This window comes from Mustela erminea, chromosome 11 (genome assembly GCF_009829155.1).
Source record: "Mustela erminea isolate mMusErm1 chromosome 11, mMusErm1.Pri, whole genome shotgun sequence".
NCBI lineage: Eukaryota > Metazoa > Chordata > Mammalia > Carnivora > Mustelidae > Mustela > Mustela erminea.
Genome location: NC_045624.1, coordinates 14484129 through 14510368, shown reverse-complemented (window position 1 = coordinate 14510368; position 26240 = coordinate 14484129). Strand labels below are relative to the sequence as shown.

At 38.2% G+C, this 26240-nt stretch overlaps 1 protein-coding gene and 1 non-coding gene across 5 annotated transcripts in view; both read left to right on the top strand.

The window, feature by feature from the left end:
* UBN2 (ubinuclein 2) overlaps positions 1-26240 on the top strand; it is an 80171-nt gene that overhangs the window by 2212 nt on the left and 51719 nt on the right. For 3 of the 4 annotated variants that reach the window (XM_032304227.1, XM_032304225.1, XM_032304229.1), the window contains exon 2: positions 4272-4364. In XM_032304227.1, the coding sequence (XP_032160118.1) occupies positions 4272-4364 (93 nt within the window). The remainder of the gene's footprint in view (positions 1-4271; positions 4365-26240) is intronic. The other variant, XM_032304226.1, reaches the window with a different exon arrangement.
* Positions 20767-20821, top strand: LOC116569760. Its single transcript, XR_004277184.1, has one exon. It is a non-coding gene; the product is annotated as a U7 small nuclear RNA (small nuclear RNA).

Genomic DNA, 26240 nt, shown 5'->3' with positions numbered 1-26240 from the left:
GATCTAATCCAAGTGAGTGTGCAGTTTTACTCCCTAACTTTCTTTATAAATTACAGATGAAAAGCATCGTATTTGGGTAAAAGTACATTATGGTAGCCAACATCTACTGAATTCTTACTATGTGTGTGCTAGACACAGTTCTAAGTAAGGTGTATGGCTTATATAATTTAGTTCAGCAGTGCTCCTTGAGATTGGAACCATTATATCTCCACTTTACAGATGAGGAGGCTAAGGCACAAAGTGCTTGTACGTAATTTTATTAGTACTTCTTCCTGTACCAGTACCAATTCTTAGTAAAACAAAATTTCTTAAAATTGTATAGTTTAAATTTGGAGGATCCTGCCAAAATGGACTAAAATTAGAGTTACAGTAGAAATACAGAGATTTCTATTATCCTCCTAATGCTATGATATTCATGCCGTGATTAAGAATAGATATGTACCTTTTAATTATGGCAAAAAACTTAAATTTGACACCCTTTCTTGCTAATCTGATAATATCAGAACTACTTGTTTCATATAATAGGAGAAAGATAAATAATTCAGTTTCATTTTTCTGTTTATACTATCAACTTAGAGGTATATTGGTTGAATTTTCTTGTATATTTAGCTATATATCACTTGTATTCTGAACAAAAAAACCCCCATTGTTTATACAATGCATCTTTGCGACCGAGTTTTGCCAGATTTACTAATGATTACTCCCAGTGAACATATTTATTACATGAGGAATTGTAGAAGATATTTCTCTAAATGAAGTTGTCATATTTCCATGAAAGGAAATCCTAGTAGTAGAAACCAACAGAAAGCTAAATGAGATCAACAGAATTGATCTGCAGCGTGGCAATTCCCAAATTTGGTTTTTCTTCCCCTGAAGGAGAGTCTAGTTATTTTTAAGGATGTTATAATATTTTCAAAATAGTCTAAACTTTGAGTTGTTGTAATTGAACGTGTTACAGAGTTTGAGTAGAAAGGGGAGAGAAGGAGATGGTATAAAATGAAAGCAAAGAGATTCTGAATTTTGAAATAGCCATCTGTCACTGAATTAAGATTTTAGTTGATAGGTATAAGTATAAATCTGTCGCATGTGAATACCACCTATATTGGGGTGCATTTAAATCACCCCCTTCATAAATATGAGTAGTAAAACCCAGGTTAACTGAATGCAATCAGAATTTTTTGTATACTCTTATTATTTTTTTAATGAGGAAAAGCACAGTTAACTAAGTGTATGCTGGCAAGAACAAAACCCATTCTTGTCAGTTTGTAAGGACACAGGTTAGCTAAACTTTTAATCTTGTTATCTCTCTAAGCTACTAAGCTCTGATTGAGGTAGTTCAAGATGATGACTGGGGCACTGCCATCCTCTCTATCCTCAAAGATTAATTTGTTCACCATTTCTGGCTAAAGAGAAATAGCACAGTTTAGTAATCAGTTCTGGCAGTAATTGATATGCAAATAATTTTTGTTTGACTCATAGTAAATCAGAGAATCAGTTAACCAGAACATCCACTTGTGAATGTGATTAATTGAGCATTTACTATAAAAAGAATAAGTGATTATAGTGTCAATGTAGTTACACTGTTCGAGAATTCTGTGTTATTCCATTGTTTGTCATACTGCATATTTTTGATAACATCTGAAAGATCTGAAGATGGTGTTAATGAGTTAATATCAAAGGACAAAATTACAGTAATGTTATTGCCTATGGGTAGTTGGCAATTTTGATATTTACTGATTTGCAGATTATCTTTTCACATGGAAAACATAAAGCTCACTTAGAGCCTTGATTGTGGGTAGGGGTTTATTTCTTAACTATGAGAGAAAAGTGAGTCATTTTTCTTAACTCTGTTTTTGTTTTTTTTTTTTTTTTAAAGATTTTATTTATTTATTTGACAGAGAGAAATCACAAGTAGATGGAGAGGCAGGCAGAGAGAGAGAGAGGGAAGCAGGCTCTCCGCTGAGCAGGGAGCCTGATGTGGGACTCGATCCCAGGACTCTGAGATCATGACCTGAGCCGAAGGCAGCGGCTTAACCCACTGAGCCACCCAGGCGCCCCTTAACTCTGTTTTTATAGACTGTGAAGAGTAAGAGATTTACTCTTGATTCCTCTATAAAGTCTATACAGAATGTTATATAATGACATTTAAGGTAATTGTTATTAAAAAATATGTGTCCGTGTGTTTACACTTCACATATAAAATGGGACAGCTCAGTAATAAGATCTTGTATTTGGACTTCACAGTGACATGAAGTAACAGTTGATAATGTCAAGGCATGGGGGTTGCACACTGTTTTAAGTTAAGGCGATCTCTTGAACATGCCTAGTATTTATTTCATTATCGGTCTCTTCCCCCTGATTTATTTATTCCTTTCATGTCATATATATTCATTCCAAGGGTAACTCCAACTGGGACAAAGGATTTTGTAAATACATTACTTATTACAGTAGTTAATTTAAAACATTGATTCTAAGATTAATTTTTTTAAGCTTTAAGAATATCCCTTTAGGGTGCCTCGGTGGCTCAGTTGGTTGAGCAACTGCTTTCAGCTCAGGTCATGATCCTGGAGTCCTAGGAGGAGTCTTGAGTCCTGCATCGGGCTCCCTGCTCAGCAGGGGGTCTGCTTCTCCCTCTGACCTTCCCTCTCTCATGCTCATTCTCATGCTCTCTCTCTCTCTCAAATAAATCAATAAAATCTTCCAAAAAAAAAAAAAGAGTATCCCTTTATTCTAATACTTTAGGTCTGATGAATTGTTTTGTATTCATTCAGTTCATATTTTTCTGTCATATTTTTAGACTAATTGTATCTCAGCTTTCATATCCAGGATGAAGTGTGTCATTTCCAAAGTGTGCCGATCTTTGTCCCCTCTGCATTTTTTTTCTTCAGGTTCAGCCAAACCTTTATCCAGTATTTCAGTTTTTTTTGTTTTTTTAAAGATTTTATTTATTTATTTGACAGAGAGAGATCACAAGTAGGCAGAGAGGCAGGCAGAGAGAGAGAGGGGGAGGAAGCAGACCCCCTGCTGAGCAGAGAGCCCGATGCGGGACTCGATCCCAGGACCCTGAGATCATGACCCGAGCCGAAGTCAATGGCTTAACCCACTGAGCCACCCAGGCGCCCCAGTATTTCAGTTTTAATATTCTTTATTTTTAATTACTTGAAGAAGCTACTTCATAAAAACACCTAGCCAAGATTAACTTTCTAATCAGTTGTCCATAATTAGATACAGGTAGCATTTTTATTCATATGCAGCTCCTTGTTTTCCCTTTTTTTGTATTGAAAACCTGTGTGTGTATGAAAGGTGTCTGCTAAAATACTAAACTTGAATAAAGGTGGTGATTTATCTTTTTGTTTGTTTTAGTAAATAGATAGTAAATGTGGGATCCTAGCTGTGTGTGTGGTTTTTTAAAACCATGTATTATGATAAACTTTCATTCTCCCCTGCTAGAAGGAAGCCATGGGAATGTAGTCTATTTGCAACTTTCAGTTTTCTAGCTTTGTTTAAAAGAAGTATGTACTCCCTGAAGGAATACTGATGGACAAAAAGGAGGTGATGTAGACTGAGGTGTTGATGCTGGGCCTCAGCAGAAGGCTATAGCAGCTGCAGATACCCTCGTGGTAGCTAGGGCATATGGTTCAGGGTTGATGTCGGTTAATAACCTGGAGAGCCTTTGAGAAGCATTTCCTGACCAAAGCAGTTATTTTGAGGGGAAAGATCTCAAACCAGAGTTATAAGTGGGATTTTCATTTTTACCTAATTTTTCTTGGGGCATTTTTGGCCTTTTTATTTTGGTTGGGGTGACCATAGATCATTTTGTAGGAGGAGACAATTTGATTTGTTGAGTTATGAACCAACGAAAACCTTGAGAGTGTGTAAGAATCCAATGAAACTGCAAGTATTTTTGCTACGAACCAATATTTCTTTCTAGTTTTAATGTGTCTAACTTATTTGGTTGTTTTTTTTTTTTAAGATTTTATTTATTTATTTGACAGACAGAGATCACATGTAGGCAGAGAGGCAGGTAGAGAGAGGGGGAAGCAGGCTCCCTGCTGAGCAGAGAGCCTGATGTGGGGCTTGATCCTAGGACCCTAGGATCATGACCTGAGCTGAAGGCAGAGGCTTTAACCCACTGAGCCACCCAGGCGCCCGCTAACTTATTTGTTAATATTTGGAAAATTTGACTCTAATTATTAAATTTAAGGATGCATTCAACTCTGGTTAAAGTAATATTAATACTCACATTTCTTTTCCTATTTACTTTGAATCAGAAGAAGCCCATTCACACAGAAGACCCATTTAATGATGAACATCAAGAGAGGCAAGAAGTGGAAATGTTGGCTAAGAAGTTTGAAATGAAATATGTGAGTATAATATATTCTTCATTTAGATAATTTTACCTTATTGACTTTTGTTTTCCCCCCCTCTTGGTGACTGGTTGGGAAGGCTTATAATATCCATTGCCCACCTTGTTTTGCTCTCATAAATTGAACCCGAATAAATGGTTAGACAAAGATTTTGATAGGTTTGTGGTGGCTAAAATAGTAACCGTCATTTATTGTACCCCTTCTAGAGCCCAGGAAGCTTGCTTAACATATGTTATCTTCCATCCTTCCTTCCTAAAACTACATAGTAAGTAATACTGACCACATTTTACAAATGAAGAAACTGAGGCTCTGAGCTCAAGGTCACACAGTGGCAAGAACCAGGCTGCATAGCCAGGTCTGTCTGCCTCTAATCCTTTGCCTTTTCTGCCTTTGAGAAGGCTGCTTTAATTCCTTTGATGTAGTATTTCTTAAGCCTTCCTGCCTCTTTTGAGTTTAAGAAAATGAACATGTATATTTCTAGCATACACATTCTGGGATCGGAATCAATCCGCAGCAGCATGAAATTTCTTTGAAAGTATCTTGTTTACCTTAAACATTCATGTACATTTTATACCCTATGCCATAAGTACATTGATACTTGTTTTAATACAAAAGTGAATTCTAATTACCTGATTGTGAAGTTGCTTAACATTTTTCTCACATTTTCTAGCATAATTGAGTTTATAGGAGAGCTCCCTCTTTCCCCATCTTTATCCTATGGCTTTATTCCGTGGCACTTTACTAAAATACAGCTCATGAAAAGAAAGACAACTTCTGCTTCCTGTCTGAGTAATGCGGAGTATCTCACAGAGATAGGAGGTCAGCTCACACTAGCCCTGTCATTCTTGTTATCTTCCCTGTGCAACTGGGATCTTGGTTGATAGGTGTTGTCTACTGGTGCTAATGAATCTGTTTGGGGTCGGGGAAATGTATGAGAATACTTTGGAATGGAGGTCAGGTTGTAGGCCATACTTTGCCATCTACAAATTGTTCTTTGGTAAAGTTATTTAACCTTTTTGGGCCCCAGTTTTCTTTTTTTGAAGATGTTTCAAGTCTCCTTCTGCCTTTATATTCTGTGACTATATAAAAATTTTAGGGATGGATTGGTGGGTGTTTTGATGGAAAGAGTAGCAAAAGTTGTTACTTAAATTGTAGTGTTTAATTACAATAAAATGTTTGCAAGTTCTAAATCCTAACGTACTATGGCTTTTTCTTTTTTTTTAAGGACTTTATTTATTTATTTGACAGAGAGAGAGAGAGAGATCACAAGTAGGCAGAGAGGCAGGCAGAGAGAGAGGGAAGCAGGCTCCCCGCCAAGCAGAGAGCCCAATATGGGGCTCAATCCCAGGACCCTGAGATCATGACCTGAGCCGAAGGCAGAGGCTTTAACCCACTGAGCCACCCAGGTGCCCCACCCGGCTTTTTCTTTTTTAAGATATTTGTTTTTAAGTAATCTGTACACCCAGTGTGAGGTTTGAACTTATGAGCCCAAGATGAAGAGTCACATGTTCTATTAACTGAGCCAGCCAGGCTCCCCTATAGCTTTTTTATATAAATTAATAAATACATTGGTTAAATTTAATGTTTTAGACAGGCAATATATTTACGTGGTTCAGAACTCAAAAATTAGAGAGGGAAAAATCTTTCATTCTGTTGTTCACCCACATAATCTCACTTCCTAGAGGCATGTAATGTTTTGGGGATCCTTTTAGAAATGTTTAGGTATATCTATGTATATCTCTGTGTATACATGTATTAACCCAACCCCCATATCTCTTTACACATTACAGAAGATGCAGTTCTGGTCTTTGCTTTTTTTCTGTTACTATAACTTGGAGATTTTTTCACATCAGTACAAAGAGAGCTTTCTTATCTCTCTCTCTCTCTCTCTTTTTTTTTTTTTTTTAAAGATTTTATTTATTTATTTGACAGAGAGAGATCACAAGCGGGCAGAGAGGCAGGCAGAGAGAGAGGAGGAAGCAGGCTCCCTGCTGAGCAGAGAGCCCGATGCGGGCCTTGATCCCAGGACCCTGAGATCATGACCCGAGCCGAAGGCAGCGGCCCAACCCACTGAGCCACCCAGGCGTCCATCTCTCTCTCTCTTTTTAGGGCTTCATGGTATTCCATAATATGGACATACCACAATTTATTTAACCAGTCCCCAGATGATCCAAGTTTCTAAAAATTGGCTCTTATAAGTAGTGCCACAGTAAATTACTTAGTAGCATGGCATTTCACATATTTGCAAGTTTATCTCTTGGACAGATTCCTAGAAGTGGAATTTTTAGGTCAAAATATTTATGCATTTATTTAGTTTATTTAGTTTGGTTATAATTTGCCAAATTACCAGTTCCTAAGTCTCCAGTTTCCATTCCCTCCCGCAGTGCATCAGAGTGCTTATTTTTCTATAGGTTTTAAAACTAAGGATTAGGATTGCCCTTTGCAAATGGAAAAATTCCTATCATATGATCCTATAAGTAATGTGATTCAGTATGTGATCTACTGCCTCAGAGTTAGCATTAAATCATCTTGGGGAGCCCTGGAATCATTCTTGGTATGGAAAAACCAATGTTCTGAAGAAGTTGGTTGATGTGTAAAATGGAGCTCCAAATAACTGGGATATCTCCAGGCACTGCCATTGTGCAGGGAAAGGTGTTGTTCTTGTTATAATTTAAATTAATGGGCTGTAATTCTTCTGTAGATTTTTATTTTGGCTACTCTCTTATTTCCATTCTAAGCAGAGATTTTAGATGTCCTGTGTCATGAAGCCTTTATATGCCATGAGTATTATAGGCATTAAGTGTGTATATTATAACAATTATAGGCATTATATGTAACAAATGATTTGGACCCTTGTAAGAAGGCCATCCAGCTAAAAGTGACTGGGAGACAGATGATGCTTCATCCAGCTCTAGGCTCTGGGGTGTCACAAAAGACAACTCCTAAACAACTAAGGGTTTTTTGGTGTTCTATATGTTTATTTATATTTATGCATATATTATATGTATATTTATATTTTAAGTAAATAGGCTTTTAAATGCTGCATTTAAAATCTTGCAAAATGTGGGATGCCTGGGTGGCTCAGTTGGTTAAGCAGCTGCCTTGGGCTCTGGTCATGATCCCAGCGTCCTGGGATCGAGTCCCACATCGGGCTCCTTGCTCAGCAGGGAGCCTGCTTCTGCCTCTGCCTCTGCCTGCCATTCTGTCTGCCTGTGCTCGCGCTCCCCCCCGCCCCCGATAAATAAATAAAATCTTTAAAAAAAAAAAAAAATCTTGCAAAATGTTAACGCACCAAGGTTACATTTCCCTTAGAAATTTTTTTTTTTGGCAGTGATAAAAAGAGGACTTCATTCTTGGAGACTTACAAAACATAAAACTAGCCACCTTATCCTCTTGCTTTTGTTTCCTTCATATTATACTTTAGATGTTCTTATCATTATTTCTGAAAATCACTTAAGGTTGCTTCTAAGTCATTGTTTCTTAGAACAAGAGGTGCAGTTTTTGGTTAAGTTTTGTGTATAAAAAAGGATTTTGAGCATTTACATTGGATACACAAAGGGGCATGATAGTCGCTCTCTCCTGGAACTTTCCAATTAATTGGGAAAATGAGACATACATATGACTCACAAATGTAATGTCTATGGAATTGAAAGACTCTGGGGATTTGAAAGTGCATAGAAGGGCCAGTTGAGTCTTGAAATTTGAAGGAATTTTGGAGACTTTGGTGCAGAATCGTTGAATGGATTCTTCCAGTCTCCTGTGGAACCACATTTCTCTGTAATCCCTGGAATAGTTTTTCTACCCTTTGTAGGATATCCAGTGGATAAGAGGCAGCAACAATGTATTGTAGTGGAAGGAGCACAGGATTATGAGTTAACATAGCTGGATTCTAATCCTGTCTTTGCCATATTAACTAGCTGGGTGACCTTAGTAGAGGCTCTTGGTTTTTTTGTGCTTTGGTATCTGAGGGGAGAACACTATCTGCTTAGCCAACTTTATATTTATAGCACAGGGGTTTTGTCAACATCAGATGAAAAAATAGATTTTTTTTTTTTTTAAAGATTTTATTTATTTATTTGACAGAGAGAAATCACAAGTAGTCGGAGAGGCAGGCAGAGAGAGAGAGAGGGACGCAGGCTCCCTGCGGAGCAGAGAGCCCGATGTGGGACTCGATCCCAGGACCCTGAGATCATGACCTGAGCCGAAGGCAGCGGCTTAACCCACTGAGCCACCCAGGCGCCCGAAAAAATAGATTTTTAATGTCGGAAATATTTAAAGTGCTATCTGAATATGAAATACTGTTTATTTAAACATATTACTCTTGTAGAGAACTGCTTGTATTCTATACATGTCATAAATTCTTTTTTTTTTTAAAGATTTTATTTATTTATTCGACTGACAGAGATCACAAGTAGGCAGAGAGGCAGGCAGAGAGAGAGTGAGAAGCAGGCTCCCTGCCAAGGAGAGAGCCCGATGCGGGGCTTGATCCCAGGACCCTAGGATCATGACCTGAGCCAAAGGCAGAGGCTTTAACCCACTGAGCCACCCAGGCGCCCCTCATAAATTCTTTTTAATATAAACATGTATGGGATTTTTTTAACCTCTATTAATTGACCACCCCATTAATTTTGATCTTTTAGTTTAGTTCAGGCATTCTGTTCCAAATGGCCTTTTTTTTTAGTCCTTCAATCACTATTTACAGGTTCTTCTTAATTATTAGGGTCTTCTTAAAGACCACAGTAAATTACTTGGAATCCTTTAAGAAACTCGTTGGGCCAAAAGTGATGTGGGAGAGTACACTTTGTCCAGTGCTAGGCTCTCACAAAAGATCACTCGTAAATAATCACTGACGATCTTTATTGACGATACTTTACTGTCTAATAGTTCCTTTAGTGTTCTCTAGTTCAGGAGTAGCAAAGTCAGATGACCCCAAGATGCCCACCAAACTACCAGTGAAGCAGGCCAGTTGAACAGTAAAGTTGGGGATTTATTTGAACTAGGGGACAGCTGCTGCCCAGCTCCAGCCTTTGTCACTTCTCAGGGACCGGGCTAGGGTTGCCAAATATTTACATTTCTCAAAAGAAGGCTGAAATATGGATTTTCTTCTTTCTTTTCTTACTTTGAAATGTTGGCTTCTAGGGAGCCACATCCAGCTCTCAAGGTCTAGTTGGAGACATTGGTATACTTGCTTCACTATTTTTTTTCTTATTTAACTCATCAGTCCATCTGTGCCATTCTCTCTCTCTCTCTCTCTTTTTTTAAATTAATATTTATTTATTTATTTATTTAATAAACATGTAATGTATTTTTAGCCCCAGGGGTACAGGTCTGTGAATTGCCAGGTTTACACACTGCACAGCACTCACCATAGCACATACCCTCCCCAATGTCTCTAACCCCACCCCTCCTTCCCCCCTCCCCCCCAGCAACCCTCAGTTTGTTTTCTGAGATTAAGAGTCATTTATGGTTTGTCTCCCTCCCTATCCCACCTTGTTTCATTTATTCTTCTCCTACCCCCTAACCCCCCACGTTGCATCTCCACTTCCTCATATCAGGGAGATCATGTGATAGTTGTCCTTCTCCGATTGACTTATTTCACTAAGCATGATACCTTCTAGTTCCATCCACGTCGTCGTAAATGGCAAGATTTCATTTCTTTTTATGGCTGCATAGTATTCCATTGTATATATATACCACATCTTCTTTATCCATTCATCTGTTGATGGACATCTAGGTTCTTTCCATAGTTTGGCTATTGTGGACATTGCCGCTATAAACATTTGGGCGCACGTGCCCCTTCAAATCACTATGTTTGTATCTTTAGGGTAAATACCCAGTAGTGCAATTGCTGGGTCCTAGGGTAGTTTTTTTTTTTTTTTTTTTTTGAGGAACCTCCATGCTGTTTTCCAGAGTGGTTGCACCAGCTTGCATTCCCACCAACAGTGTAGGAGGGTTCCTCTTTCTCCACATCCTCGCCAGCATCTGTCATTTCTTGACTTGTTAATTTTAGCCATGCTGACTGGTGTGAGGTGGTATCTTATTGTGGTTTTGATTTGTATTTCCCTGATGCCGAGTGGATGTGGAGCACTTTTTCATGCGTCTGTTGGCCATCTGGATGTCTTCTTTGTAGAAATGTCTGTTCATGTCTTCTGCCCGTTTCTTAATTGGATTATTTGTTCTTTGGGTGTTGAGTTTGCTAAGTTTGTTACAGATTTTGGACACTAGCCCTTTATCTGATATTTCGTTTGCAAATATGTTCTCCCATTCTGTCAGTTGTCTTTTGGTTTTGTTAACTGTTTCCTCTGCTGTGCAAAAGCTTTTGATCTTGATGAAATCCCAATAGTTCATTTTTGCCCTTGCTTCTGTTGCCTTTGGCGGTGTCCTAGGAAAGCACTGCTGCGGCTGAGGTCGAAGAGGTTGCTGCCTGTGTTCTCCTCAAGGATTTTGATGGATTCCTTTCTCACATTGAGGTCCTTCATCTATTTTGAGTCTATTTTCGTGTGTGGTGTAAGGAAATGGTCCAATTTCATTTTTCTGCATGTGGCTGTCCAATTTTCCCAACACCATTTATTGAAGAGGCTGTCTTTTTTCCATTGGACATTCTTTCCTGCTTTGTCAAAGATTAGTTGACCATAGCGTTGAGGGTCTATTTCTGGGCTCTATTCTGTTCCATTGATCTGTGTGTCTGTTTTTGTGCCAGTACCGTGCTGTCTTGATGATGACAGCTTTGTGATAGAGCTTGAAGTCCGGAATTGTGATGCCACCAACTTTGGCTTTCTTTTTCAATATTCCTTTGTCTATTCGAGGTCTTTTCTGGTTCCATATAAATTTTAGGATTATTTGTTCCATTTCTTTGAAAAAAAATGGGTGGGATTTTGATAGGGCTTTCATTAAATGTGTTTATTGCTTTAGGTAGCATGGACATTTTCACAATATTTGTTCTTCCAATCCAGGAGCATGGAACATTTTTCCATTTCTTTTTGTCTTCCTCTGTTTCTTTCATGAGTACTTTATAGTTTTCTGAGTATAGATTCTTAGCCTCTTTGGTTAGGTTTATTCCTAGGTATCTCATAGTTTTGGGTGCAGTTGTAAATGGGATTGACTCCTTAATTTCTCTTTCTTCTGTCTTGTTGGCGGTGTAGAGAAATGCAACTGATTTCTGTGCATTGATTTTATATCCTGCCACTTTACTAAATTCCTGTACAAGTTCTAGCAGTTTTGGAGTGGAGTCTTTTGGGTTTTCCACATACAGTATCATATCATCTGCGAAGAGTGATAGTTTGACTTCTTCTTTGCCGATTTGGATGCCTTTAATTTCCTTTTGTGATTGTCTGATTACTGAGGCTAGGACTTCTAGTACTATGTTGAATAGCAGTGGTGATAATGGACATCTCTGCCGCGTTCCTGACCTTAGCGGAAAAGCTTTCAGCTTTTCCTCCATTGCGAATGATATTTGCAGTTTTTCATAGATGGCTTTGATAATATTGTGCCTTCTATTTGATAATATGTGCCTTCTATCCCTACACTTTGAAGAGTTTTGATCAGGAAGGGATGCTGTACTTTGTCAAATGCTTTTTCAGCATCTATTGAGAGTATCATATGGTCCTTGTTCTTTCTTTTATTAATGTGTTGTATCACATTGATTGATTTGCAGATGTTGAACCAACCTTGCAGACCTGAATAAATCCCACTTGGTCATGGTGAATAATACTTTTAATGTACTGTTGAATCCTATTGGCTAGTATTTTGGTGAGAATTTTCGCATCTGTGTTCATTAAGGATATTGGTCTGTACTTTTTTGATGGGATCCTTGTCTGGTTTTGGGATCAAGGTGATGCTGGCCTCATAAAATGAGTTTGGAAGTTTTCCTTCCATTTCTATTTTTTGGAACAGTTTCAGGAGAATAGGAATTAATTCTTCTTTAAATGTTTGGTAGAATTCCCCCGGGAAACCGTCTAGCCCTGGGCTTTTGTTTGTTTGGAGATTTTTGATGACTGTTTCAATCTCCTTACTGGTGAGGGTCTGTTCAGGTTTTCTGTTTCTTCCTAGTTCAGTTGTAGTAGTTTATATGTCTCTAGGAATGCATCCATTTCTTCCAGACTGTCAAATTTGTTTGCGTAGAGTTGCTCATAGTATGTTCTTATAGTTGTTTGTATTTCTTTGGTGTTAGTTGTGGTCTTTCCTCTTTCATTCATGATTTGATTTATTTGGGTCCTTTCTCTTTTCTTTTTGATAAGTCTGGCCAGGGGTTTACAAATCTTAGTAATTCTTTCAAAGAACCAGCTCCTAGTTTCATTGATTTGTTCTATTGTTTTTTTGGTTTCTATTTCATTGATTTCTGCTCTGATCTTTATTATTTCTCTTCTCCTGCTGGGTTTAGGGTTTCTTTCTTGTTCTTTCTCCAGCTCCTTTAGGTGTAGGGTTAGGTTGTGTATTTGACACTTTCTTATTTCTTGAGAAAGGCTTGTACCGCTATATATTTTCCTCCCAGGACTGCCTTTGCTGTGTCCCACAGATTTTGAACTGTTGTGTTTTCATTATCATTTGTTTCCATGAATTTTTTCAATTCTTCTTTAATTTCCTTGATGACCCATTCATTCTTTAGAAGGATGCTGTTTAGTCTCCATGTATTTGGGTTCTTTCCAAATTTCTTCTTGTGATTGAGTTCTAGCTTCAGATAATTGTGGTCTGAAAATATGCAGGGAATGATCCCAATCTTTTGATATCAGTTGAGACCTGATTTAGGACCCAGGATGTGATCTATTCTGGAGAATGTTCCATGTGCACTAGAGAAGAATGTGTATTCTGTTGCTTTGGGATGAAATGTTCTGAATATATCTGTGATGTTCATCTGGTCCAGTGTGTCATTTAAGGCCTTTATTTCCTTGTTGATCTTTTGCTTGGATGATCTGTCCATTTCAGTGAGGGGAGTGTTAAAATCCCCTACTATTAGTGTATTAATATCGATGTGTTTCTTTGATTTTGTTATTAATTGGTTTATATAGTTGTCTGCTCCCATGTTAGGGGCATAGATATTTAAAATTGTTAGATCTTCTTGTTGGACAGACCCTTTGAATATGATATAGTGTCCTTCCTCATCTCTTATTATAGTCTTTGGCTTAAAATCTAATTGATCTGATATAAGGATTACTACCCCAGCTTTCTTCTGATGTCCATCAGCATGGTAAATTGTTTTCCACTCCCTCACTTTAAATCTGGAGGTGTCTTTGGGTCTAAAATGAATTTCTTGTAGGCAACATATAGATGGGTTTTGTTTTTTTATCCATTCTGATACCCTGTGTCTTTTGATTGGAGCCTTTAGCCCATTAACATTCAGGGTAACTATTGAGAGATAGGAATTTAGTCTATTGTATTGCCTGTAAGGTGAATGTTACTGTATATTGTCTCTGTTCCTTTCGGATCTACTACTTTCAGGCTCTCTCTTTGCTTAGAGGACCCCTTCCAATATTTCCTGTAGAGCTGGTTTGGTGTTTGCAAATTCTTTCAGTTTTTGTTTGTCCTGGAAGCTTTTTATCTCTCCTTCTATTTTCAATTATAGCCCAGTTGGATATAGTATTCTTGGCTGAATGTTTTTCTCGTTTAGTGCTCTGAATGTATCATGCCAGTTCTTTCTGGCCTGCCAGGTCTCTGTGGATAAGTCCGCTGCCAATCTAATATTTTTACCATTGTATGTTACAGACTTCTTTTCCCGGGCTGCTTTCAGGATTTTCTCTTTGTTGCTAAGACTTGTAAATTTTACTATTAGGTGACAGAGTGTGGACCTATTCTTGTTGATTTTGAGGGGGGTTCTCTGCACCTCTGGATTTTGATGCTTGTTCCCTTTGCCATATTAGGGAAATTCTCTCCAATAATTCTTTCCAATATACCTTCTGCGACCCTCTTTCTTCTTCTTCTAGAATCCCAATTATTCTAATGTTGTTTCGTCTTACGGTGTCACTTATCTCTCGAATTCTCCCCTCTTGGTCCAGTAGCTGTTTGTCCCTCTTTTGCTCAGCTTCTTTATTCTCTGTCATTTGGTCTTCTATATCACTAATTCTTTCTTCTGCCTCATTTATCCTAGCAGTAAGAGCCTCCATATTTTATTGCACCTCATTAATAACTTTCTTGTTTCAACTTGGTTAGATTTTAGTTCTTTTATTTCTCCAGAAAGGGCTTTTATCTCTCTAGAGAGGGTTTCTCTAATATCTTCCATGCCTTTTTCAAGCCCTGCTAGAACCTTGAGAATCATCATTCTGAACTCCATATCTGACATATTACCAATGTCTGTATTGATTAGGTCCCTAGCCTTTGGTACTGCCTCTTGTTATTTTTTTTTGTGGTGAGTTTTTCTGCCTCGTCATTTTGTCCAGATAAGAATATATGACGGTGCAAATAAAATACTGAAAGGATGGCAAAGACCCCAGGAAAATGCGCTTTAACCAAATCAGGAGAGACCCCAAATCGTGGGAGGGAGAAAGGGGATAAAAAGAAGTTCAGGGGGAGAAAAAAAAAATTTTAAAAAGGAAACAGATAAAGAAAAATATATATATATTCGATAAATTAGTTTAAAAACGTTAAAAAAGAAAAGGGTATAAGTTAAAAAAAATTAAGCAGAGAAAAATTAAAATAATTAAATTAACCACAAGACTAAAGAATCATGGGGAGAAAGCCATGAGTTCTGTGCTTTGCTTTCTCCTCCATTGGAATTCTGCTGCTCTCCTTGGTAGGTGAACTTTGTCTTGGGTGGATTTCTTGTTGATCTTCTGGGGGAGGGACCTGTTGTAGTGATTCTCAAGTGTCTTTGCGCCAGGCGGAATTGCACCGCCCTTACCAGGGGCCTGGCTAAGTAATCTGCTCGCGTTCGCTTTCGGGAGCTTTTGTTCCCTGAACGCTTTCTGTAGAGTTCAGGAGGACGGGAATGAAAATGGCGGCTTCCCATTCTCTGGCCTAGAGGGGCCGAGAGCTCGGGTCCCCACTCCTCAGTGCACCCTCAGAGAAAAGAGCCCAATCACTCCCATCTCCCTGGCTTCTGGCCGCACTCTGAGCTCACCCAGCCTGCGACCGGTTCAAGGTAACCCCGAGCTGAGAGCTCACTCCTCGGCTCTGTTTCTGTAGCCGGCTTCCCCACTCTAATACTTGCGACCCCTGCGACACTCAGACACCCCCAATCTTTCTGTGACCCTGCGGGACCTAGGGCCACGCTCGCCCCACGTGGGCTTCACCTCTGTTTAGCCTCTTGAGCGATGTCCCTCAGTGGAGCAGACTTTTGAAAGTCTGGATTTTGTGCTCCGTTGCTCTGCCGTTTTTTGGGAGCCGGCCCTTCCCCCTGTGGTCTATCTTCCCCTCGCTTTGGATTCACTTCTCCGCCAGTCCTACCTTTCAGAAAGTGGTCAATTTTCTGTTTCTAGAATTGCTGTTCTTCTTCTCTTTGATCTCCCGTTGAATTTGTAGGTGTTTGCGATGGTTTGATAAACTATCTAGCTGATCTCCTGCTACCTGATGTAGTCTCAGCCTGCTACTTCTCCGCCATCTTGACTCCTCCCTGTGCCGTTCTCTTCTGTGAGCAGGGTGGTTGGTACAAGTGGGAGGGCATGCCATTTCCAATGTGGAGAAGAATGCATTTGCAGGAAGTTTCAGAGAACTGAGCAAGTTAAACTCCATTGGGGGTTTCCAGATACGGGGACAGATAAGGTGCAGTGAGGGGAGCCTGGGTCTATAAGTGATGTTAGCAATGAATTGAGTGGTTTGTTAGAGGGCTGGGAGGCCAGTTTATGGGCTTCTTGTGGTCTCGAGTATGTGTAGCCATTGCTTGTGCTGGAGAGGAGGTGTGTGAAGTGGAACAGCCTCCACTTGCGGAGAAGGAAGGAGAACTGTGGAGCTTAGGACATGTCCTTTCTCTTGCAGCAATTGCATGGGGGAGAAGGATTGAGACAGTCCTGGTAGTTGAAATGCAGTTATAGAAATTATTAAAAATAGCACCCTGTATCGAATGGGGTTTTTTTGTTTTTGTTTTTGTTTTTTTCTCCCCTCTATCCTGTCCTGTTTTTATTGCCTGTGCCTGTTTCCTCTTATGTTACTGTTCAGGTAATGTGACAGTGCATGTTCACCATCAGTTGCTACATTTTTTCTTGGGAAAAGAGCAATGTAACTATTTGGTACTTAATTTTACCTGGAGCATACTAAATTGGTTTGGGTACATAAATCTTATTACAGAACTAAGTCCAACTTTGGACACTTCTCCATAGGCTCCAAATTGTTCTTGTTGGTTACTGTAGAAAGGAAGCAGGATACAGTTTGTAGAAGCTTGTGTTCTTTTCCTCATTGGCAATTTTAAGGCTCCAAATGTTTAGGCTAAATATTCTACTTTCCTGGATAGCCTGAATTTTCAGCTCAGTTTTTAGGTGATTTCTAGGTTGTGTACCCTTTTTCTGAGGCCGTATATACCATAGCTCTGTGTAACAAAAGCTGTTCGCACTTGTTCTCAGCCTTCTAGGGCATAGGGTAACCTGTGGTGGGTGGAAGATTTTTTTTTTTACTGATTTTTCTCACTGTTGCCCAGCCATCTTGAAACCTCATGCTATTCTGGAATTGGATTTAAATTCAGTAATCTCAATGAAAGTGCTTAGCGTAGTATCTGGTGCCTAGCAGTGGCTCAGCTAAGAGTGTTTGAATCTGAATGACCTATGGTATCGGAAGACATGTGTTCTGCCAAGCATTTATTAGCATTTCTGAAATCATATTATGACTTTAAAATTCACTTACTTTACCATATAGACTTTGAATACCACATTTAATGCTTAATTCTATGTGATTTTAAACTCTTAGAGCCCTAATAGCTTCATATTTATTTTAAAAGAGAGGGTAAAAGGTATATTTGATGGTATAAAGTAATTCTGAGCAGTCTTCTAAATAAAGCAGTTCAAATGGAGTTATTACTGTTTTAAATCAGAAACAAAGTATATTTATAAAACGTCGATTTTCTTGTTTTTCGGCTTTTAAAATTGATTTTGTCCTGATAATGTTTTAAAGAATGGAAATATTTTTAAATTTGATTTTATTTCCAGTATAATTTACAGACAGTGTTATGTTAGTTTCAGATGCACAAAAAGTGATTCAACAATTCTGTACTTTACTAGGTGCTCATTTTGATAAGTATGCTCTTAATGCCCTTCACCTGTTTCACCCATCTTCCCTCCACCCCCACCTCTGCTCTGGTAATCATTAGTTTGTTCCATTATGGTTAAGAATCTCTTGGTTTGCCTCTTTTTTCCTTTGTTCATTTCTTTTGTTTCTTAAATTCCACATATGAGTGAAATCATACAGTATTTGTCTTTCTCTAACTGACTTTATGTCCTCTAGATCCATCCATGTTGTCCCAAATGGCAAAATTTCATTCTTTTTTTATGGCTAAGTAATATTCCTCTGTGTGTGTGTGTGTGTGTGTGTGTGTGTGTGTGTGTGTGTGTGTTACATACACCACATCATCTTTATTCATTCATCTACTGATGGACACTTGGGTTTCTTCCATAATTTGGTCATTGTAAATAATATTGCAATAAGAAAATAGCAATATTTGGAATAACTGATAATTTCCAATGAGTGACTTCTTCAAAGTAAATACTTCTCAATTGAGTGGAAAGGAAATATGCTTTTACACTTGAAATAATTCTGGGTTGTTTAAAAAGTGTCCTCAAATATGAGACTGACACAAGTGGATGTGAGAAAACATTTATGCGATCTTCCTGGGAGGTTTAAGAATTCTCTGGTTATTCATATTAGATGATCATCTACAGTTGGTGAGGGGTTAGTGCTTCCTTGGGAACTTCCTTGGCTGGTTTTCCTCTGTATGTTTTGGCCTTACGTTAGGTCTGGTCCATAAAGATCAACATGGTAGGACTTCGAGTAAAACAGGTTGGATAAATAGTTGTTAACACCCCCACAAAGTAAATTCTACTTAATGAAGCACAAGTACCAGTGTACTTAGCTTTTATAGGGCAACTACATTACTATATATAGAGTGATACTATACATTCAGCAAAAACATCATGACCTTTTCAAACAAACTGAGGTTAGGGGGTTCTTAAATACAGTACAGGGGAAAATTCTTAAGTAATAGCTTTCTCTTTTGCAGTTATCAGTTGTAATCGCTTGCCATGACATGCCCTTTCAGTTCCTTGCCCTCTTTAAGTTGAACAAATTCTCTTCAACTTCCTTAAATCCATTAGGAACAATCGAGAATCAGCAGTTTTAGAGTATTTGGAAGGAAGGCCCTATATCCTAACGGGTGATTAAAGAAATCTGTTTATTCTTTATCTGTGCTGTTAAGTCAGCTCTTGGCGCTCTTTTCACTGACTTAAATTTGTCCTCTTTTCCATCGGTAGGTTAAGGAAATCAACGGAAGTGGAGGATAAGGTTGTCACTGGGCTGGGACAAATAAGGAATCTTGATGACCAGGAGATGTTTTCTTCTCAGTTATAGGACTGGAGTCTTAGCATTCAGTATCATGTTTCCCCTGTCTTCCATAGGTGATCAATGAACATTGCTTATTCGTTAGGTTTCTTATTACCTGGAGGCATCTGCTGGGGGAGGGGGTGTCCTATACTAGGAACATCTTGTTTTTCTTTCTCTCCTTCTCTCTTTTCTTCCTTTCTAGATTATTTATTTATTTTAGAGAGAGAGAGAGCAGTGGGTGGGGAAAAGGAAAGAATATTCAAGTGGACTCCAATGAGCATGGGGCGATGGGGGCTCAGTCTAACAACCCATGAAATCATGATCTGAGCCTAAATCAAGAGTCGGATGTCCAACTGATTGAACCACTAAGGTGCCCCTTGTTTGTTTTCCAGCTTAGTGTTATAGTGCAATCAGGCAGCATTGGCTTGAAACACTGATTATCAGGTTAAACAGGTACTAATGAGTCAGTAAGTCATTTTCTTTTGAGTCATAGTAAACCAGTACCCTAGGGGAATAGATTTAAAGGGGGTTGTTTTAGGTGTAGCAAAACTCAAGGTTTTCTTTTTTAATTTGGAAAATAAGCTTTGTGTTTTTATCAGAGGCATTTATCATGTAAACTGTGGAACATCAACAACTGCATTGGTCCAGGGAATTTATCAAGTAAGACTGTGATTCTCCTGCAGGCAGTCTCCTTGCTAAGGCTGCTGGAAAAGAGACCAGTCCAAAACAGGCCTAGTGGGGAGGACACTATAATACGATCCTTTGCCAGTCCATCTTGAGTTCCTTTAGGTGAAATTTTAATATTTGTGAATAGTCTTTTGGGCAACTCTCCAGCGTCTGGTTCCAGTTCATACCATTTGCATATCACTGGACTTGAGCATAATTGGGGAGCTAGAGGGTGGAGAATAGAAAAGAGGAGGTGCGGCAAAAAGAGCAAGCCAAGGCAGAAGTGTTTTCAAGATGGCCAGGAGATGAGGAGAAGTAAATTGAGGCCAGAAAACTCTACTCTGCTGGCCTCTGTGATGAAGGAAGGGACTGTAATGTGCCTGACAGTAAATGCTTTGGCAGAAAGCCATTGATAGGTAGAGGAAAGGCTATTTAACCCTGGCTCTTGTGGAGGAAATTAAGAATGAGCTACTCAGGAATGAGTGTGTCAAGTACAGCTTGTCCAAACCTTTTTCCCCCACCATTGGACTAGGAAGCAGAACCTAATTTGGAGTAGGGACTAGTAAATCCCCAACATGGGTCTAGGAAGCGGAACCTATTTGGGAGTAAAAACCCGAATGGTATTGAACATTTGGTGATCCAGACCTAAGAAAATAAAACCCTTGAATAGGTGATACATGTACTTAACAACAACTCAAAAGGTACAGAGGGAATATGATGTGAAGTAAATCTCCCTCCTGTTCCCAACTCCCAGCTAACCAGTTCTGTCCTCGGAGATAATAATCACTGTTGGAGTTTATTTTCCTAGAGATAGATTTATGTAAGGATTTACATATTTCAAAGATTTTGTTCAATATAAAAGAATATATAAATACAGATAAATGGAAGGAAATAAAAATCACCTAATCTGTAATCCCACTGCCGGCCGTTAACCACTGTTAATGGTTGGATGTATATCCTTTCAGGGTTTTTAAAAATGATTGTATGCTGGGGCGCCTGGGTGGCTCAGTGGGTTAAAGCCTCTGCCTTCGGCTTGGGTCATGATCCCAGGGTCCTGGGATCAAGTCCTTCATCGGGCTCTCTGCTCAGCGGGGAGCCTGCTTCCCTTCCTCTCCCTCTGCCTGTCTCTCTGCCTACTTGTGATCTCTGTCTTTCAAATAAATAAAATCTTTAAAAAAAAAATGATTGTATGCTTACAGCTGTGCTCTCTTGAACTTAAAAAAATTATTTTTAAACATCCCAGTAATACATGGATACATTCCTGTTATTTAAAATGAATTCAAAGTGTTACAGCTCTTTTACAGTTTGTTTAGGAGGTTTCCAGTTCCTGAACCAACGGGGAAAAAAATCCAAATAATACATATTAAGACAAAATCTTCCTTTACCACTGCCTCCAATTGTATCCCCTTCCCTATTGGTAATAACCATGGTGATCTGCTTGTTAGAATTCATTGAGCATTTTATATACATCTATAGGCACATATTGCTATGTTGTGTTTCTCATAAATGAGATCCTTCTGTTTGTATGAGAATTAAAAAAGCAAGATCTTACTATTTTAATATCATCTCCACAATTAACCAGTTAAGTTGAACACTGTCAAATGCTTATTGAATATTACCTTTTCTGTGTCTAGGCTAACTGTACATAGCATTTGGTATGTACATATGCTTTTGTTGCCTTCTGTATTATTGAATATTCCTCTTCCGCCTTATTTTTAAATCGCTATTCACGTTGAATGCATGTGTCATAGTATATGTAATTTATACCTTCATTATTGTTATGATGCTATAATTGATAGGATGCTTGGTAAAGATCTTAGACCTGTAAGATCCTTTTTTGAAAGAATTATTATTGAGAGTAATACTGTTACTATTAAGTGAAGCTTTAGCCATTTTGTTTACTATCATTGATTCACATTTACTTAATTAGCCATTTCATTGCATGTACTAGATTATGGACTCATAACTGTTAATAGCAGCTACACTTTCCAGTGGTAACTGCTGATCACCTTGACTAGACTTAAATGTTCCTGAATCTCTTTAGTTTTGCATTAAGTTATTTGTACTTCTGCGTATGTGTGATTGTGCCCATTCCGAGAGAACCTGTTTGCATTTTAGTTTTCCCTAGGTAAGTCTTACAGGCAGCTAGTTATGCCTAGAAAAAAAAATATGTTAGGAGAGCAGAAAAAGATCATTTTGATTTTAAGTAGAAAGCATCAAGGAGAAAAGGTTTAAAACTTGCTAGCTAGGAAAGGTGGGAGAATTCAAAGAGGAGTAAGAAATTATTCACAGTAAGGGGAAGGCAGAGGAAAGATAAGCCTAAGTGTGTTTAGGAGGAGAATGGACGGAGAGATTGAATGGATCAAAGTGTTCAAGTTGGAAAATTGTAAGAAAAAGTTGGAAAGGTAGTTTAAATCAATATGTAGAAGGCATTTAATTAATGCCATATTAAGTGTTTTGGATTTATTTTCTAGTTGAGATGCTTCTGAAGCATTTTGAGCAGGGGAATGATAGGAACTGGTATTTTATGATTATATTATGCAGGATAAGTTAGGATAAATGAAGGAAGAGAGGCTGATTAAGGCATTCATTGCATTTAAGTGAAAAACAATGGCTGACATAGCAATGACAGATGGAATGGAAAGGAAGTTTTAGATGTGAATGTTTACGTGAACAAAGGTTTGTGGGGAGAGAGTTGAAGTAGAAATCATTTTGAGGGGTTCTAAAAATCAGAACTATGGAAGGTAATTTAAGTACATACAATTAATTCATTTTAATTGTACAGTTTTATGGATTTTGACAAATGACAGTCGTATAACCACGACTAGAAACATGTAGTACGATTTCATCTTCCCATAAAGTTCCCTTTTGCCTCTCTACAAATAGTTCTCTCCCTTTACCCCTGGTCCCTGGCAATTTTAGATCTCCTTTGTGTCTGTATAGGTTTTTGTTTTCATTTTGCTGTTGCCAGAGTTTTCTAAAAATGTGAATCTTAAAGTCTTTTGTGCCTGGCCCCTTACACTTAGCATGAATTCAGCCTTGTGTTGCATGTTACCAGCAGTTCCTTCCCTTGTATTGCTGCGTAGTAATCCTTTTAAATGGATGTGGCACAGTTTATCTGTTCACTGGATGATGGATATTGGGTGTTTCTAGTTCTTGGGTGCTATGAATAAAGGTGCTCTGAACATAAGCATACAGGTCTTTGTGTGAACATATGTTGTCATTTTTCTTGACTAAATAATAAGAGTGGAATTGTTAGGTCATATGGGAAGTGTATGTTTAACTTTTAAGAAACTGCCAAACTGTTTTCCAGAATGGCTATTTCCATTTTGCACCAGCCATCTAGGAGAGCTTATTAGCTCCACATCCTTGTTAACATTTGGTATCATCAGTCTTTTTAAATTTTAGCGAATAGTGGAGTTGTAAGGCAGAAAAATAGGATGAATAAAGTCGGAATGTCAAGTGGGAGAAGCTAATTTGGAGGTGACTGATAGTGGGGACACCAGTTTCAGTTTTTGGTATTGAGTTCAGGTGTCTCCAAGTGGGAAAATGACCCCAGAGGTGCTATAACTTCTCTTATAGAACTTAAAAAAAAAAAAAAAAAAAAGATTGATTTAGAGAGAACAAGTGCGAGTGGGGGTGAGGAACACAGGGAGAATCTCAAGCAGACTCCTCATTGACTGCAGAGCTCCCTGCTTGGTGCTCGATCCCACCACCCTGAGATCATGACTTGAGTCAACATCAAGAGTCTGACACTCAGCCGACAGAACCACCCAAATACCCTTCTTTTGTAGAACTTTTAATAGAATGACACTTTGAAGTCAGATAGTCATGAGCTTGAAGATTGGCTCAGTTACTGTCCCTATGGTCTTAGGTTATTTGCCCTTTCCACGCTTTAGCTTTTCCCATTTGCCAAATATAAAATAATAGGTAGTTACACTTAGAATAGGTGCTAATGCGGGGCGCGTAGGTGGCTCAGTTGGTTAAGCATTTGCCTTCAGCTCAGATCATGATCACAGAGTCCTGGGATCAAGCCCCGGTTGGGCTCCTGGCTCAGCAGGGAGCCTCCTTCTCCCTCTCCCTGCATTCTTTCTTTCTCTTTCTCTCTCTCTCTCTCTCTCCCTCTCTCAAATAAATAAATAAAATCTTAAAAAAAAATAGGTGCTAATGCAAAGTTAGCACTTGGTGAGTAGTAGCTGGCAGCATCATCATCATCGTCATCACTGGTACTTAAGTATACTTTTAATCCCCCTGTAACTTAGGACTTTCTTGCAAATCTCTTGAATCTTTTCCCTGCCTTACTGATTTCCTTCCTGTCTGTGTTCATTCCCCACCACAACAGCGGAATTCATTTTGTCAAGCACAGACCTTGTCAGGTTACTTCGCTGTTCTAATCCTTTCAGTGGCTTCCTCAAGTGATTACTTCCGTTCATCTTTATCTGGGCATCAGCATCTCAGGAAAGCCTTGGTTAAGTCTTCTGTTAAAAAGATCTAGTACTAGCTATATTTTCCTTTCTACTATTTATCATTACTGTAATTATTTGTTTAATCTTTCTCCTGTCTGCAATAATATAAAATCCATGAAGAGTGGCACTTGGTAGGCACTTAGTTAATTTGTTGAGTAGGTTGTCTTATTTTAAGTTTCTTCAGGATGGGAATTTCATACTTAAATTTCAATTCTTTTTTCTATCGATATATTATATTTTATTTTTATTTTTCAAATTTGAATTCTCATTAGTTAACATACAGAGTAATATTGATTTCAGCAGTAGAATGTAGTAATTCATCATTTACATACAATACCCAGTGCTCATCACCAGTTCCCTCCTTAATGCCCATCACCCTTTAGCCCACTCCCTACCCACCTCCCTCCATCAACCTGCAGTTTCTCTGTCGTTAAGAGTCTCTTACAGTTTGCTTCCCTACATCTTTTTATCTTAAATTTAAATACTTTCTGATATTTAATATATTACTTTTTTTCTTTTAATTTTAGTTATTTAAGTAATCTCTACACTCAGCGTGATGCTCGAACTCGTGGCCCCAAGATCAAGAGCCATATACTCTTCTGGCTAAGCTAGCCAGGCACCCCAACATACGACTTTCTGTAGCATAAGTTCTTAACAAATATTCTTGGATCTAAGTAGTGGTTCAAAATAAGCTTACATAGAATTAATCAGGTCAAATAAGGTAAAAGGTTTTAAAAATTATTTTAGTATATTTCCATTATGACATTAGTACTTCATAGGAAGTTTGGAAAATAAAGAAGCAAAAGAAGAACATGTGAGAGTATGGCAGAATTCTTGGCAGATTCTTTCAGATTGCTTTCCAGAAGAGTTTCTGGTATAATGTTACTAGCAGTACTTGAGCAGCCCTATTTCTTCTCCATTTTACCAGAATTTTAAAAGTTTATAATTTGTTAGATGATATAAATATCTTTAATTCCATTTATTTGATCTATTAATTACTCTGCACTGAGTTGTAATGTTGCCTTTCTCATGTTAAATTCTTACATACTAGGGTAAGTTTCTGAACATTGTTGTGCATCTGTGTTTATTCTTATATTCTTGGTATAATGATTTTAACTCCCATAATTTATTTTTAATTTAATTTTTAAATTTTAATTCCAGTATAGTTAACTATATAATGTTACATTAGTTTCAGGTATACAATATAATGATTCAATAATTCTGTTTACTGTTCAGTGCTCATCAAGATAAGTATACTCTTAACCCCCTTCACCTATTTCACACCCCTCCCAACTCTCCTCTGGTAACCATCTGTTTGTTTTCTATAGTTAAAAGTCTGTTTTTTGGTTTGTCTCTCTTTTTTTTTTTTTTACCCCTTTGTTCATTTCTGTTGTTTCTTAAATTCACATACATGTGAAATCTTATGGTTTTTGTCTTTCTCTGACTTATTTCACTTAACATTTTGCTCTCTAGATCCATCCATGTTGTTACAAATGGCAAGATTTCATGCTTTTTTATGGGTGAATAATATCCCTCTGTGTGTGTGTGTGTGTGTGTGTGTGTGTACACACACGTACGTATACCCTACATCTTCTTTATCCATTCATCTACTGATGGACTCTTGGGCTGCTTCCATAATTTGGCTATTATAAATAATGCTGCATCAAACATAGGGGTGCATATATCTTTTTGAATTACAGTTTTCATGTTCTTCGGGTAAATACCCAGTAGTGGAATTACTGCATCAAATGGTAATCCTATTATTAATATTTTGAGGAACTTCCATACTGTTTTCCAGAGCGGCTGTAGCAGTTTACATTCCCACCAGCAGCGCACAAGGGTTCCTTTTTCTCCACACCCTTGTCAACACTTGTTGTTTCTCATGTTTTTTATTTTAGCCATTCTGACGGGTGTGAGATATACGTCATTGTGGTTTTGATTTGCATTTCCCTGAAGATACATGATGTTGAGCATCTTTTCACATGTCTGTTGGCCATCCCTATGTCTTCATTGGAGAAATGTCTGTTCAGGTCTTATGCCCTTTTTTTTTTTCTTATGCCCATTTTTAAATTGGATTATTTGTTTTTTTGGTGTCAGGGTATATGAGTTCTTCATACATTTTGGATAGTAACCCCTTATTGGGTATGTCATTGCAAATATCTTCTCCCACTCAGTAGGTTTTCTTTTGGTTTTGTTGGTTGTTTCCTTGGTCTTGCAGAAGCTTTCCATTTGGTTGTAATCCCGATAGTTTGTTTTTGCTTTTGTTTTTCTTGCCTCAGGGGACACATCT